The sequence below is a fragment of the Python bivittatus genome, unplaced genomic scaffold (genome assembly GCF_059951505.1).
Source record: "Python bivittatus isolate LINGU-HERP-01145 unplaced genomic scaffold, Pbiv_v1 ctg000850_np1212, whole genome shotgun sequence".
NCBI lineage: Eukaryota > Metazoa > Chordata > Lepidosauria > Squamata > Pythonidae > Python > Python bivittatus.
Genome location: NW_028277112.1, coordinates 63,285,898 through 63,302,437, shown reverse-complemented (window position 1 = coordinate 63,302,437; position 16,540 = coordinate 63,285,898). Strand labels below are relative to the sequence as shown.

The following is a 16,540-nucleotide window of genomic DNA, read 5'->3' as shown; positions in this document are numbered from 1 at the left end:
TCCGACAGAGTGTGCAGAGTGCTGGTGTGTCCACCGACACATTCTTTGGCACCCACCAAGCCCTCTGCCTTCCCTATGTATTTAAAATAACAAGCTGAATGAAAGAACAAAACAAAACATGAAGAGAAAGCTGGCATGTTACAAAGTGCCATCCTCAAATAGAAGATGTATTTCCATACTACCTCTAGGCCCCCACAAAGACCACAGAGACATTTAGAAAAAAAAATAGTGGGAGACTACAGTTTGGTAAATGAGTGTTTTAACATTCACCACAACTGTCAAGGTAGCCAGTTGACGAAAGTCCCCATAACAGCCTCTCAAATTCCCACTGGTCAAACATTTTGAGATCCATGTCCTAGTTTTTCTCCTGAAATACGAGTTCCCTACATCTAGAGAAGCAGTGAGCCATGACCAATTTATTTCCTTATGTCCTGCTGATGAGGTCCGTTTTGAAGTTCTCCTTTTCCTCGTCTGTTTGTAAAAATATTTTGATCAAATAATTTTAAATACCAGTGAAAAGAGATTTGTGCGAGCTTGCAAACTATGAAAAGTAGTTGCTAGATTGGACTGAAGATTAATATAGCCCTGCCATGAAAGGAAAACTGGGAAAACACAAAGATTGTAGCAACCAGTTTGCCTCTTTTTACCTATCCCTATATACACTCAGGAAGTTTCTAGCGATTCAGTGACACACAGATTATGAACAGCTAGTCATAAACTAAATTGTTCCTGGGTTATTGGAAGGATATACACTTGAATGGTACCCCAAGGTAGCAAAACAAAATTCTCTACTTGTATAAGGAAAATCAGCATGGCAAAGGAAAAGCTAGGTGAAAATCCTTTCTCCAGCATTATATTTAGTATGCACAGGAGCTTTAAGAAAGGTATCAACCCATCAATGAAGTATGCACTGTGGTTTCCACCTACCATCTAAAATGGCACAGCCCAGAGACAATTTTACATTCTTCTACATAGTATTGTCTAGACTGGATCTCATTCTACTGAACCTCAAATATAGTACTATAGATGGTTGATCCTTAGTTTGTGTTTAAGAAGTGTGTTTTTAAAAAAAGAAGAGATTGTTTTACTCAGATATGGACAAAGGATTTTCAAAATTTAGCCTTGGCACCATTTTCTTCTACAAAATCTTGGCCATATACACACGCTCAAAGTCCTTCCTGAGTAAATGCTATAGGAGTGTAATTCACTAGAAACTTCTTTTCTGAAAGCCCAAATGAAATGAATGAGAGATGTGCTACAGGTATTGCCATTCTCTTCCACAATTTAGGTTCATTTCAGTGAGCTGTGTGCCAGAGACATTCCTTGTGGATAGGGCCCAAAGACTGAACTTGAGGCAGAATTCATAATCATTTAGAAAAAGAGAGAGAGAGAGAGATAAAATGATGGTGCACTGGTTTCAAGTAGATCTTACATTTCGGTGAGTGTTGTGCTTATTCTCTGCAAAGGAGATAATCTTATTCTTTAATTAATAATAACAGCTACAGTCTTCTAAAAATTTGTAATTACTTAGCAAAGTAGACTAACTGCTCTTGATCCAGCTATCTAGGATTAAGATTTTAATATTTTTTAAGATATAGGTTTAAATTTGTTTTTTAAGTGTTCTAAGGCATTCTGCATTTTAAGTTATATAAAGTGTGCAAGTCAAAATAATTTCAGATAACAAAATACTGCAGAGAGGTTTCACTGCTGTTAGATTGATTTTTTTTTTAATTTAAGGCTGACCGTTGACTTTGTTCAGCTCCTTAATTAAAAAAATAATCTGTACATTGCAAAAACAGGACAAAATTATTGTCCTTTAATATTCCCTACTGATAATGTGTGCATTACACAGCGGGCTCCAATATGAATTTTTACTATCATTTATACAGTGCCTTCAATATACATAGCACTTTACAAAATAATATAAGGAAAAACAGGTCCTTGCTCTAAGGAGATTAATGAACAGCCTAGGTTCTAAATGAATTCGGTATTCTGGGTGAATAAGATGGACATAAGTGCCTTTCTTTAATTCTTCCACATAATTCTGAATTAATTTTTCAGTACTGGTATTCTGATGTCATTTCTTTAATTTCCCAATTGTAAAGTACACATAATGCAGGCCATCTTTTATCAGATCTCACAATGCTTCTTCTATTTTAAGACAAGTACATATTTTGAGATAGAATCTGAATTTGATTGGAACATGATGCTGTGTGTATGTTTTACCATTTCCTCCCAAAATTGTCTCCATCTGATTTTTACCCTCATATAGAGCAAAATAACAATATTCTTTCCCCCAATAAGACCACCCACCAATTCCAAGGGAAGATCAGGAGGGGGGGAAAAAAAAGAAACACTCCCTTCTCACAGCACTACTTTTCCAAAGAAATTTGAAGCCCTCTGCACTTGTTAAATGGAGAATAAAAAGAAACAGAAACATAGAGAGATGTGATTTCAGATGTAGCATTTTTCTGGTTCAACAATTAAAGGGATCTAGAAAGTTTTTTTTTTTGGAGTATTACTATCTTCAGCCTTCACCTGTTGAGTCCTTTCCATTTAAATGAACGTAATATGATTTCTAAAACGTATTTCAAAGGAGTTTGGGCAACTCCACTGAAAACTGTAACCATCAGTTAAGGCTGCTTAACACATGTATTATTGTGTGTGTGTCTATGTGTAATCTTCAAGCTTCTCAAACTGACCAGTTGGTAACTATAATGAAACTACTTGCAAGAATGTACCTTTAGAAAATAGAGTTACACCTTTAAAATAAATGTAAAATAAATATAAGCCCTGCTTTGCATTAAAAACATGAATCTGTTTACAAAAGGAATGTATGAGATATTTGGACTTTCTTCAATTCCATACAGCATTTCTATTTGAGTAAAGGAATTGGTTTTCTTAATTTACATTGCAATGACTTTACCAAACATTTTCACTATAGACTTCTGGAAAGCTCTTACAGTAAGAAATTATCAACAAAAAGCAGGCACATTAGTGTACAAAAATCTTGCTGTTGATTTTTTTTTCTTCTTTTGAAAGTGCAGATTTATGTGCATCTTACGAGACCAACTATGGTTTTAACTCTCACTAGGATTTCAACTGAATATAACATCTCCCAGGCATATTGTAAACTTAAGAGGCTTTGTTCAAAGGGCCTTCCAGCTCTCTGAAATAGATCTCTTTGAAAGACTCACGCTTGCTTATTCTCCTCCTGTTTTGGCTCTAAACTTACTCTTTTGCACTTTTAAAGCTGAGGTTATCATGAAGATTCATCTGATGCGGGAAGAGTGACGGCGCCAGGCAGGCCGAACCATTTTTCGATTTCAATCCAAGCCACACGACGACTGTGAGAACCAACCCTGAAACGTTCACCACTTCATCAATACTGAAGAGAGAAAAGATTCCACCAGACCATAAGGGTAAAATTAAAAACATATGAAAAGCATCATCCCTGGATTGCCCCAATTATCTCTACGGAAACCCAGTGAAAATGCACTTTGCTTAACCCCCTAACAGGTAGCTATGTTTTTTGTTTTTGTTTTAGTGCTAGAACCGAAAATAGCAGGGAAAGAGAAATCTTGACAAGATATATTGGAGAAAACTCCAACAGGTTGCAAAACACTGGCAACTTTTTAAAACTCTGTTCAAGACTTCTCCATCATAGAAGAGGTGAAGAGAAAATATGCCTGATCTTCAGAAAAATGAAGCCACAGCTGTTTGACCAACGTTGCCACTTGCCACCAAACCAGGGCCAACAGTACACACCAGCCTGGTCTCATTTCTAGGCATTTATTGGGGTCTACCTTTCTTTCGGCAGCTTCTGGGTAGAGTCCTGGCAAACAGCGGGGTTGGCCTCACCTTGTGCTACTGGTCCTGCCCATTAAACCTCTGTGCTTTGCCCCCTTTGCCCAAGTTCATCTTCTGCCCCTTTCAGTCCAGCAGGCTGATGGGCAGGGCAGGCGGCCTCCAAGGGGGGCTGGCCGGGGCCTAGACGCGGTTGGCACAGGGCTCCCTGGGATAGATTTCTTCATAGGCAGGAGGCTGGTCGTTGGGCAGTGGGTAGCAGTAGGGGTAGGAGGCATTGAGGTCGGGGTCCATGGGTGAATACCCAGGCAACTCGATGGAAGGGTGCCCGCCACAGTGTACCTCCACCCCGGCCTCGTCGAAAACGTGGAAGACGCCGACGTTGATGTAGGAGACGGCCTGGAAGGCGCAATCGCCCCCCGGAGACAGATCCGGGTCCTCGCTGGAGAAGATCGAGCCCCGGCTCTGGCGCTGAGGCCGTCGCCCGCCGCCAGAGCCGCCGCCGCCGCCAGCGCCTCCCCCGCCACCGGCCCCCCGCCGCCGCCTCCGACGGCCGCCCGCCAGGTGCTGTTCCTGCCGGCAGCGTCGCCGTCGGCGCAGCCCTCGCTGCTGCGCCGCTTTGTAGTTCTTGACCAAGAGCAGGTTGAGGAGCCCCAGCAGGCACTCGAGGGCGTTGAAGATGGTGGAGATGACCAAGCCGCGCTGGTAGTCCCGCAGCTTCTGGCAGCGCAGCAACAGCGCCGTTGCCGCGCCGTCGGGGCCCCCCGCAGGCCGCGCCCGAGCCGACGACCCTCCCCCGCCTCCTCCTCCGACCTGCAGGAGGCAGTAGTGGGAGTACTTCTTCTCCACCAGCGACACCGTATCGCCGTCGATGACGGCCCCGGCGAAGGCGCTCAGCACCCCCAGCATGAAGACCAGGACCCCCAGCAGCAGGAAGTTCTGCCGCCCGCCGGGGGGCGCCTTGGGCAGCGGCTGGGACGGTGGCTGCGCGTCTCCGGCGACCGGCACCACCGCGACTTCGCTTCCCGCGTGCCCTTGGCGGTGCGCCCCGCCAGCCCCCTCGTCGTCCGGCGGGCGGCAGCAGAAGAGCGCGGAGCCCAGCAGCGAGAGCCCGGCGGCCAGCAGCAGCCCCGAGTAGAAGGCGCCGGCGGCGGTGCCCAGGCGGAACGGCTCCCCCTTGAGTTCGGAGCCCAGCGAGAAGCACTTGAGGCCCACGGCGGCGGCGCTCAGCGCGCAGGCGAGCAGGAGGCAGCTGGAGAGCGCGGCGCAGGCTCCCCGGACACTCCACTTCATCCTCCGCGTCTCCTCCGCCGCCTGCGCCTCCTCCTCCTCCTCCTCCCCGCCTCGCCTCCTCCGCCTCCCACCGCCTGCGCCTCCTCCTCCTCCTCCTCCTTCGCCTCCCTCCTGTCCTCATCCTCCCGTGTCCTCCTCGGCGTCGGCGGCCCTGGTCGGGGAGGCGGCCGCCGCGCGCTGCGGGGACATGATGCTGGTGACGGCGGAGGCGAGAAGGGAGATCTCCGAATGCGCCGCCGCCGCCGCCGCCGTTGCTCTGGCTGCTACCGCCACAGCGGCCGCTGCTGTCACCGCCGCCTCCTCTCTGCAGGCAGCCGGCAAGCACGGCTCACGCACCAGCTTCTCCCTCCCCGCCCTGCCGCCTCCCGCTCTCTCTTATTGAAGCTGCTGCTGCTGCTGCTGCCGCCGCTCTCGCTGCTCGCTCGCTCGCCGCCGCCGCCGCCGCCGCTTGGAGCCGATGAATTATTGATGGCAGCAAGTTCGAGGCAGAAGAGGGGCATCGAGCAGCTCGCCTAGGGGAGGGGGGCAGGACTAGCCGCCGTGGGGTGGAGGGAAGAAACAGGTCCGGCGGTTTGGACGAGACAGCCCTCCTTCGATCCAGCCGCCTCCGGAGACGCGCGTGGCACAGCTCCCGCCGTCCATGCCTAGCGGGACTGCGTGTCAAACTGGACGTGGTCGGGAGGGGGCCGCGCAGCGAAATACTCGAAAGCTGGCGAAAATCAACGCATCTGAGGGCAAATGGCAAGGAAGGAAGGCGTGCCCCTCTCGCGCAGCAGTGAGCCGCCGCCTCTCTCTCTCTCTCTCTCTCTCTCTCGCCAGTTCTGAAGAAGGAACTTCGAGTTCTCGCCCAGTCGAAATCCTTCACGCCAAGGAGGAGGCGCCAGTGTTAGCTTAGTCGGAGGGTCTCTGCGCGCCAACCGTGCCCAATGGTAACTGGCAAGAGGTGGCTTTAAAAAGCAGGAGGATGAACCGGGGAGGCGGCACTTTCCTTTCATTCGTAGCGTGAATCATTCTTCTCCCAGTCGGAGCGGGACTTGTAGGCTGCGCGGAGTCCAACGCCACCACTTCGCACTCCCCCCTCCCCGATCTGCTTTGCTGCCCTGGCAGCCCTTTTTAACGAGCCGCTCGGTTGGTAGGAGTTGCGTGGATGCGCGCCGTAGCAGGGAGTAGAGTGGGGAGGTGGGGGGTGGTGGTTTACAAGGGTGCTCGGTGTTAATTTCGCTACCGGACAAGTTGGGGGGGGGGGAACCTGAAGAGGCGTGCGGGGACCTGGGCAGTGCGCAGAGGCAGAGAGCGGCGACGTTTGAACCCGATGCCCAGGTTGTTGCGTCGACACTCCCTATTCCCACGAAGACCAGCGCGCAGCCTGTTGTCAGCGGTTGAGCTGCGTGCAAATTGTCAGCGGGCTGCGCGTCTGTAAGGCCGGGGGGGGGGGGAGCCCAAGTTAGGCCCCTAGTTCCCAGATTCCAAATAGAGGCGGACGAGGGGATCCGATTTATATATCCCTCCCTGTCTGGGGAAAAGTGTCCTCCTACTCGCACCCCCGATACTCTCCCGGGGTGAATCTGATGGGGACCGAAGACGAGCAGGACAACATTGCTCTGTGGATCTAGGGATGGCTCACCCCGACAGCCGGGAAGTGAGAAACGAGCGTGCTTTGGCTGCCGTGGGCGGGCACGCGTTTTCCAAACCTGCCCGTCGCCTGCCCTTTCTATAAGAACTCGTCTGTTAAGCTTGCTCTGAAGCCACCTTCTACTGAGTGAAACCGTTTCCTCATTTATTGGCCCTCAGGGCTTCTCGTAAATCGCCTCCATCCACCTTGAACCTTCTGCCTCTGTCCCAGCCTGAAGCAGCCTACAGTGGCCCTTAGCTGTTCCAGGTTTAGAGTAGGGTTTCCCCTCTTCTCCTGATATGGTTTACCCTGTGGACTCTTCACTGACCACTTGATTGCTGACATCATCAAGGGTTGGGCTCTGCCTGGCGCCTATTGGTCACTTTAGGCTGCTACAGGCCTGCTCTCCTTTCCTCTGGTTGGTGGGCTCTGCCTACCCAGGCCTTTTGGCTTGGGCTCTAGGAGGGAGACAGCTGGCTCTCAAGAAGGCGTTTGCCCACACAGAGCCTGATCAGTACCTTCCAAAGCACTTGTCCTGATTTATATTGGTTTAGTGCTCTTTTAAAAGAGCACCAAACTTGTTTTTCAAATACAGGTGTAGAGCTCTTTTGAAAGAGTGCTGGTCCTGTACTGCAGAAAAAGGTTGATATCCAAGGGGCCAGAGAGCTAGGTGTAGGCTGCTCCTTCTGTCAGGTGAGGTGCATGAGGGTTTTGCACAGCTTCTGCTAAGGGGGATTCGATTCCTTGACCCAGGATGTGCCATCAAGCGGGCATCAACTCTTAGTGACCACACAGATAGATTTTCTCCAGGAAATGGCTGTATTTCTTTACCGTTTTTTATGACTATCATTATTTCTGAAGACATCCGTGTGAGTGCTACAAAAGTCACCCCGATCAGCCTCTCACAGCTGCAGTTGCTGCAGCTGTTTGCACAACACACCATGGAAGCTTATGCTGCATGGCTGGGGCTGGGGTGCCAATTTCATTCTTGCCTTGGTGGTGCCCGATGTCATGGGGAGGACTGGGTGTCTGCCCTGGGCATCTTCAGGAGAAAGTTCTAAAAGTTAAAATGGTTAAACCTTGTAGGATTAATGTGCCGCTGAGCGGCTCTAATATCCTGTTTCCAGAAATAGGAAGGTTGGACTAGCTGGACTGGACTCTCTTTCACACTTCGAGATGTCCTGCCTATTTTAAACCAGGATAGTTTGCATGGTTTATTTAGATAATAAAAGTCGCAGTTTGAGGGACTCAGTGCTGGGACTGAATCCAATGCAAGGAGGAAAGGATGTGATGCGGGGAATCGGATAAAAACGCAGAAAGCAGGGGTGCCTGTCTCGCCCAAGTGGATGGCAATCCAATGTTTCACTCTTCCTCTTTTTTTCTTCTACGGGTCTTTAACAGACGGTAGGAGAGGGGAGGCAGAAGAAGGCAAATGGCTGAACTGCTGGGTGCGCTCAGCTCGCAGCCTCGGTAGAGAAGGCAGAAAAGCGCTCAGGGGCAGTCGAGGGCTGGTGTCGCAGGAGAAGGAAGAGAAGCCAGCCGCGCGGGAGCTTTTTTCGACTTGGCGGACCCTGAGCGAGAGGCTCGCGGAGCCGCAGAACGCGCGGGGAGCAGGTCGGCTGCCAACTTCCCCGCGTTGGGACTAATTGGCCCCGCCGCTTCCATCTGGGTCCGCTCTGGAATCTGGCAAGGAAGGAATCGGTTTTAAAGCCTGGATGGCGGGGAGGGGGGAGGGCTCCAGGACCGAGGGCTGGTTGGCGGCGGGCGCTCTCCCCTGCTCGCGCGCCTTGCAAAGTCTGCTCGCTTCGTCTCCAGGCGATGCCTGTTAACGCATTAATTCGCGCGCGGCGGCCGCGACGGGAAAGGGACAGGGTCCTGATCCTCCGAGCCTTCCCTCTGCCCCCGTTCCCCAGGGAGTGCTCTCCGGGACTTGCGCTGCCTTAGCAGTCGGAGGAGGTCAGCTCAATCTCCCCCGCGCATTTTTTTCTTACGGCTGGGATCAAAACGCCAGTTATCTGGCCGGCAATTGCTCCGCGCGCTGAAGACCTTAAACTCGCTTCAGCTCTGCCTTCCGTTCACAAGGTAACCTGGAAGGGCAGATGAAAGGCTGTAGTCGCCCTTAAATGCGGTATGTTAATTTATTCCGGTAGCGACTTCTTCGGCGGGGTGGGTGGGTGGGGGGAGGGAAAATGTTGACATATGGTTGTATCCGAAAGCGAATGCGCGGTGGATGTCAAGATTAACGTTGAATTTTAACTGGTGGCTGAAGAATTTTATGTCTGATTCCCCCCGCCCCCCCAAAACCGAAAACAGTGAAAACAGCTGAAATGCAGATCGAAATAACTATGCAAAGATGTTAGATCCAACAGCTGAACAGGAAACTTGGATCTCTGCCTCCTCCAATAAGATCTGGAAGGAATGTGTGATAATAGTGCTAAGTGATATGTCATTACTCACATAGTGGACTTTCCAAGACTACCTTTCCTTTTGAGGGGGGGGGGGCTAACACAGCTGTCAGCCTTCCTATTAACTATAAGAACAAAAATTTAAAATAGGAACACAGAGCTCTCTTTCAAGCAGCTGAAGTCCTCATTAGTGTCTGTTAGATGCATTATTCTACACTGCGCCAGCAGAGTCCCTAGGCTCATCTTTATGTCCTCTGATTCGAACCAACTTAACTGGTTTATAATTCAACAAACCCCAAATTACAATAATGTCTAATTGAAGCATGGAATCAACCAAACAGGCAATAATATTAATGGAATTATAAAATATTAGTAATGATAACCATGGTGCTCACCCTAGTCTACGCAGCAACAGATTATAACTCAAAGAGCCTCTGGAAAAGTTCCATTTTAGCTGCCTTTAGATGCCAAGGCAGGTGCCAGCTGGTCCTCTTGGGGAGGAGCTGTTTTGTAGGCTGGGAACCAACACACAGAAACACTGTGCTCCCCATTCCTCTTATCCCACTTATGTGGGAACAGTGAGCATCCCCGACCTGCGACAAGTGCCTAGGATGGGCTAGTGCCACCTGCAGGAGACGGTCCTGAAGATACCTGTAAGTCAAGCCATGTAGGACTTTGAGGTTACAACCAACGCTTTGTTTGGAAATGTCTTGGAAGCCACAGAAGTGTTACATGATTGTGTAATACATGGCAGTATACAGGCTGCTGTATTTTGCCCCAGTTGCACTTTCTGAGCAAAGGCAGCCCTATGTAAAGTATATTTCAGTATTCTAGCTGTGTGGTTAATGAGTGCATGTCTTGTTACGGTCTCCTGCTCCAGATGCAGCCACAACTGTGCATCACCTGAAGCATGGCAAAGCATGGCAAAGCATACCCTTGTCATGGCCTCCAACTGTGAATCCAGGAGGATTCCCAAGATATGGACTTGCCCCTTCAGGGGGAGTTAGAACCAAAGCAGGCAGTGTCAGATGATTTCTGAACCATGGTTGTTAACTTGCTTTGTCCCATCCAGGCCTCTTCAAACTTTAGGCAATGGGCCAAGACTTCCATTATATCTCTGGACCTGCTCAGATGATGATACCTCATCCTAAAACCAATGAATGATTTCTATCTGTAGCTTCATGTAATGTTAAAGAGTAAGGAAGAGACAACTGAATCCTGTAGAATGCCACAAGAGCTGATCCCACCCACCACCTTATAAGGTCAACTTTGGAAGTATAAAACTACTTAGAACAGTGTTGTGTCCCCCAGTCCTCACAGATAGCCCAGAATAATGACATGGTCAGCTATACTGAATACAGCTAAGAGATCAAGCAGAATCAGGAGGGGACAATCCCCTCATCCAGGTCCTGACGAACAACCAATGCTGTTTCCATTCCACGCCAAGATCTGAACTCCATCTAAAAAGGGTTGAAATAATCTGTTTCCTCTAGAGCACTCTTTAACCGGATTCCTACTTTCTCAGATAGGAAAAAAGGAAGATTAGAGACAGGACAAGAGTTATGCAATATTGCTAGAACATGCCCTGCTAACTGGTTTTACAATATCTGACATGCCCTCATGAAGTTGCCTTCATCTCATCCCCAGACCACAGGCAGAGGCCTTCAAGTCATCTTGAGTTATTCCAGTTTAAATTCATGTTCCCCCTCTTTTGCTGACACCATTTCTGCATGGGCTTGATCTAGCATACTTCACCAACAGTAAGGTTGCTGATATGGTCAGGGTTGGAATCTGTCCGGCTCCTATTGGCTCTTTCAGGTTCCTACAAGTATGGCCCCCATCCTCTGGTTTCTGGGAGCTACCTTCTATGGTCATTTGGTTGGCTGCAGGAAAGATTGGACACCTGGCTTCTACAGAGGCATCTGCTCATGCCTGACTGCTACTTTTAGTAATGCTTGCAGATCTTAAGTCTTTATATGTGGTCATATATATGGCCATGGTCATATGCTGCCAACATCAGCACTGCCATTTTCTTGCAGTACTAGATGAGGACAGAGTTCAAGCTCATTTGTTACTGATGTCTTATAGTCTCTTTTGAATTCTGTGAGTTAGAGGCTGAAGAGGAAGATTAGATGGACCATAACTTGAGGAGCCAACAGGCCATCAGACCCCTGAGGCAGCTCCAGAAGACAAAGACCCTGACTAGGTAAGGGCTGACTCAGACAATGAAAGACCAGATTCTGCCTAGCCCAAGAATATAGCGTTGTGACCAGCGTTTGAAATCTCAGTGTATCTCCAATATTTCCATGGACAGAGAACTTCCAAGTCAGTTGCTCCCTCTGAAGTTGAGAAGCAATCCCACACTAAACAGACAAGCAAACCAACAAACCAAAACTCCAAGCAGACTAAGGCTTTGCTAATAACTGATCCATTGCTAAGTAATACTTACTGTTTATCCCTTGGGTGAACTTACACTGTGGAATTACTACTACTATTAAATTTTTTTAGGCAACAGTTGGAAATACAGCTTTTTATTTAAACCTTTTCTGTATGAATAGGGAGAGAAAGCATTTCCTTCCTTCCTTCCTTCCTTCCTTCCTTCCTTCCTTCCTTCCTTCCTTCCTTCCTTCCTTCCTTCCTTCCTTCCTTCCTTCCTTCCTTCCTTCCTTCTTATAATTGCATTTTACATTTTGTAATCCAACTCAGGATGCATCTGCATAGCAAGTGGGATTAAAGCAGGTTTAATTGATTAGCTCTGGTCAATTTCACTCTGTACGCCAGGGAAGACTTACAAGGAATGGAAGACAGGAAATACATATATAAACTGTGAGAATGGCCTGGATCAATCTCGGGTGCATTTCATACTGGAACACAAGAATTGAGAGGTAGAAAGATTAGTTAGTTGAAGTGCTGTTAGACTTTAGGTCAACCTTTGATAAGACTACAGTATAGCAGAGTGAGATTTCATCAGTGTGAAGAAACATGCATTGTGACATCATGATACAAGTGGTGCTTCTTATATACTTGTGGGCAATGTTGTGATGCTGGTACAAAAGGGGAGGAGCTTGTGTCATATCACAACACAGGTTTCATCATTTGTTACCCTCTCTCCTTGCCTTGCTGTAGAAGCCCATTCTTCAAACCTGATTGCAGCATTGGAAGATAAAATTATAAGGGGGTGGGGGTGGGGGTGTTAAAGGATCAGGCATTCCTCAGCTGTGAATCCCCATCCCTAGATTTCCCCTACAGGGTCATGAAGGTTTACGATAGCTCCTATTGTAAGGCAGCAGAGGCTGTTTTAAAACCTAAAATACTTTCTGAAGGGTCTTGCAACGCTTCACAGCAATTAGGCCTCAATATGATATCTGGTGATGTTAATGGAGGGTGTTGTCATGCCAAATTTCAATAGTGGGTCACATCACTTTACAAAAAAGGATCACCTTTTCCCTCTCCAGTAGCATTTACTAAAAATTTCGGTCCCTAGCAATTGTCCCCTGTATACTGTTAAGCTTTAAAACAGCCTCTGTTAATGACATCTGAGGCTATTTTACAGCTTAGCAGGACTGGGAAATGTTCTTTTCTGCAATCAGCGGATGGAAACTTAAGCCCTTTCTCCTTTTTCCGGGTGGTAAAGGGGAGAGAGGAGTTAGGATCTCGGGGAAGGGGTTGAAGAAATTTGCACTTGGACAGGGAACATTTAATGGGTATATGGTGAATTTTATAGAACTGTAATGTCGATTTTGAGATGATGCATTCAGAAGATCATTATAGCTGCATCGAAGATTTGCATAAGGCCATTAGGGTTCTTGCTGTTTTATTTCCACTCCCAGTCCTGACATGCTTGATTTGCTTTTTCTATTGCCGCTGCACCATTTTCACTCCCACTCTAGTTTGCAACTTGATCCCATTCCTGAAATCTGCTTTCAAGTCCTTTTCCGCACGAGCAATCTGCAATAAGATGTAGTTGCACTCCTAGTGGTAATTCTTCAAGGGAAATTTTCATAGCCGATTCCAGCTGGAGGCTGTTTGGTGACAGGGAATCAAACTTATAGTAATGGATTGGAAAAGCAAGCATGCTAATTTCACCGAAGTCTGTAGCTGGATGTCCCTTCTGTGAATGAGGGAGCAAGGAAGAAATCACAGAGATTCCTTCCTGTTACTCTGAAGGATGACTTGAAATTTAAATAGAGCATCTTCCTGCCAATGTGTTTTAGGTGGTCCCCAGATCATAGTGGAAATAATGGGCCGAAAAATTTCCAAGCCGTGATAGAGATGCAATAAACATTTTGGTGTATTGGGAGTTGGCAACATTGTCACTATGAGCCCACAAGGCTCTCTGCCCAACTTAATTATTTTAAAAATACTCTTTTAATTAATTAATTAGTAAGGATGACATAAAGATATCAGCATGGTACAAAATGAAGTGCCAGCCACATAAACTTTACAATCTTTATAAATTATAGGTTCCAAAAACTTTCATGGAAAATAAAAAAAGGTAGCTGCAGCTTAGTGCTTTGCCTGGGAATATGCCCACCTGTGCAGGAAAAAAGGCAATGACTGGGCTGATAAAGAACATCTGGGTGCCTAGCAGGTGGCAGACAGCAACCTCACCACATTGGTCTTCAGGTAAATGGATGTGTTGAGACTGGCTGTGTCCTCCATGACAGCAACGGATCTGTTAATGGTTCATTCTGTCTAGACAGGTGATACCACAATCTGATGTAGCTTCAGATGAACCCCATTAAAAACTATGAAAAATCAAGGGAATGGTTTTTATGTATCGGGCATTAATCCAGACTCAAATATATAGCCTTGATGATTCAGATGATCCACACAGACTAGCATCACTTTCACCTGCTTTTTCCTAATGCAGTGTTTCTCAACCGTGACAACTTAAGATGGGTGGACTTCAAGTCCCAGAATCTCCCAGCCAGCATGGGAAGTTGAAGACCACACATCTTAAAGTTGTCAAGGTTGAGAAACACTGTCCTAATGTAATATAGTTGCCATGATGGGCAAAGAATGAAAGAGGAGAGGAGCACCCTTTTCACTTTTCTTGCAACTAGAAGGCTGGGCAATGCCATGCGCACGGAGATTTTCCTTTCCTCTTAGGAACATCTTGTTTTACTGATTGGTGAAAAGAGCTTCCAAGAAAAACACCACACTTGTCTTTCTTTCTTTGTTGATTTATCGGATTATTTAGTCAGACTTCTTGATCGTTTTCCCACAGGAAAATCTTTGTTAAGTAACAAGTCATGTTTATTAGTTCATGTTCTTCTAACCTTTAAAATAATTGCTCATTGTTAGCCATGCAGTAGTATTTCAGAAACAGACATCCCTTATATGTTTACGAATCAGTAGGGTTTTATCCAGACCTGGAGTCCAACTGTGTGATATGGATTTGAACAGGCAGAATCCCCTGTTCTGTCCATTTTGTCTGTAAGATATGGCACAGAAAGTTATTGCACATGAAACTTTATCAGAATTCAGGTTTATAGAAACTGGATTCAGTTCATAAAAATACTGGACAGTGTTCAGTCCAGGTATCTCATACAATCTCCAAGCTCATGTTCAGATCTGTTCATCTTGGCCTGCTCTCTGTTTTATCAGTTAGGGAATTTAGATTGTAATTAGCTGGGACCAGGAACTTCTCTACAAAAGCTATTAAAATATGTACACCTTCCTTTGTAGACCCTTCTACTTCAGTTCATCTTTGATTCTAATCTGGAAGTTTCAGAGCTTTGACACTGTACAATTTGCCGTTAATCTGCTCTGCATTATTTATCTGTTTGTGCTGTGCAACTGGAGATCTCATTTTAGAAGTAACTCCTATTTTAAGGATTATTTTCACTGCTGTTCTGTTACTCTTTTCAGTAACATTTAGCCCTTGGAATTTCATTGGGAGAACTAACTATAGACTTATTTCTCTCTTACTAAAAAATAGGACATAATATTTAGCTTTAGCTAAAGATGACCAGGAAGATCTCATTCATTTCTTGAGTGAGAAAAAAATATATTTTGGTAAAGGCATTAAGTTTATGCTAGTTGTGTAATAATAACACCAACTGATTTTGCCTCCCAGACCAAGCTGAGAGAGAGATTCATTTGTTCTCGGGGAATGAAATGCAGATCCACACACACTAAATTTATGCTGAGAAAGAAGAAGCTCTTTTGGAAAGACAAACTTGGAAGAAAAGTTCATAAAAAAATAACATCATCCAGGATAGGGACACTATGGACTTATTTACACTGCTCGGTTGCCCCTGTGCCAGAATGGGTAGGCAACACTGCCTTCAGTCAGTTGTCCATTCACCCTCAAAGTGCCCTCTGCTCCAGAAATATACTTTCCCCTGTTATGTCACCTCAAGCACTCTACTCCTTTGAGCTAGAGCACTTCAGTTGGTTAAAGGTAACCTTAGCAGTCCATCTCAGCACAGAGATGTTTGCTAGTTTGAAACCTGGCAGAATGGGTAGACAACCATTTCTGCAGAACAGAAACAGGTAACGTTGCCTTCAATCACTTGCCCATTCACTCTCAAAGTGACCTCTGCTCCAGAATTGCATTTTTCCCCCTTCTGAGTAAAAAGTCCCATCCCTCCCCCCAACTACTCCTTCTCCTTCTTCAATAGATACATCAGTCCCAGGTTTATTGAGGGTTTGTTTAGGCTATTTGGGAGCTGAAATCATCTTATCTCAGGTGACTGGAAAAATAGTAAAATCCTGTACTTTAAAAAAGGCAGAGGGGGAGAACCACCTACTCAAGAAAATAAAAATTGTAACTAGAAAACAAATCTGCTGAGGGTCAAGAGGCAATCTTTCCTATGCTAAGGAAAGATCTTAACCACTATGCTATTTAAGCAGTGCCGGTGAAGGGAGGTAGCATATGCAGGAAAAGAGATTTTTTTAAAGTTGCTTGATGTGTCTTCATGTATCTGCATCAGGTGCTTTAACCTTGTGCATATACATTTAACTTAACTTTATATGTATGTGTACAGTATATGTCCAGGAAGACCCACCCACTGAAGGAAAGCAACTGACCATTGTTTTCTTAAAACAGAAAGGTGGGAGGGCACAGCAACAAGGGACTTGTCCAGTGGGAGAACATGGTAGCCTGGACTGAATCCCTTGTAACCTATTGCCAAAGTGTCTCAGTCTGGAGGATTTTCTTAAATGGCTTAGAGTCAACCAGCTTGGGCACAGGACAGGAGCAGATTAATGGGTAAGTGTGGATATGACCTATATTTAAATATTAGCATTACAAAATGCTTCACCTTTGGTTACTTTCATGCACGGATGTCATATTCCAAATTCCTGACACTTCAGATAGTGATTGTAAGCAAGGTGGTGGGAGTTTTCAGAGACCACCCTAAATTCCATTAGCTGACAATGGGCTTTCTAAGAAAAAATGCTTGATTCTTAGCTC

At 46.4% G+C, this 16,540-nt stretch overlaps 1 protein-coding gene across 1 annotated transcript; it reads right to left on the bottom strand.

Moving 5' to 3' along the window:
• Window positions 1–3,816: 3,816 nt before the first annotated feature.
• On the bottom strand, window positions 3,817–5,100 carry TMEM271 (transmembrane protein 271). Its single transcript, XM_088130101.1, has one exon. The coding sequence runs from the start codon at window positions 5,098–5,100 to the stop codon at window positions 3,991–3,993; it is 1,110 nt and encodes a 369-aa protein (XP_087986227.1). The 3' UTR covers window positions 3,817–3,990.
• Between the last annotated feature and the right edge of the window lie 11,440 nt (window positions 5,101–16,540).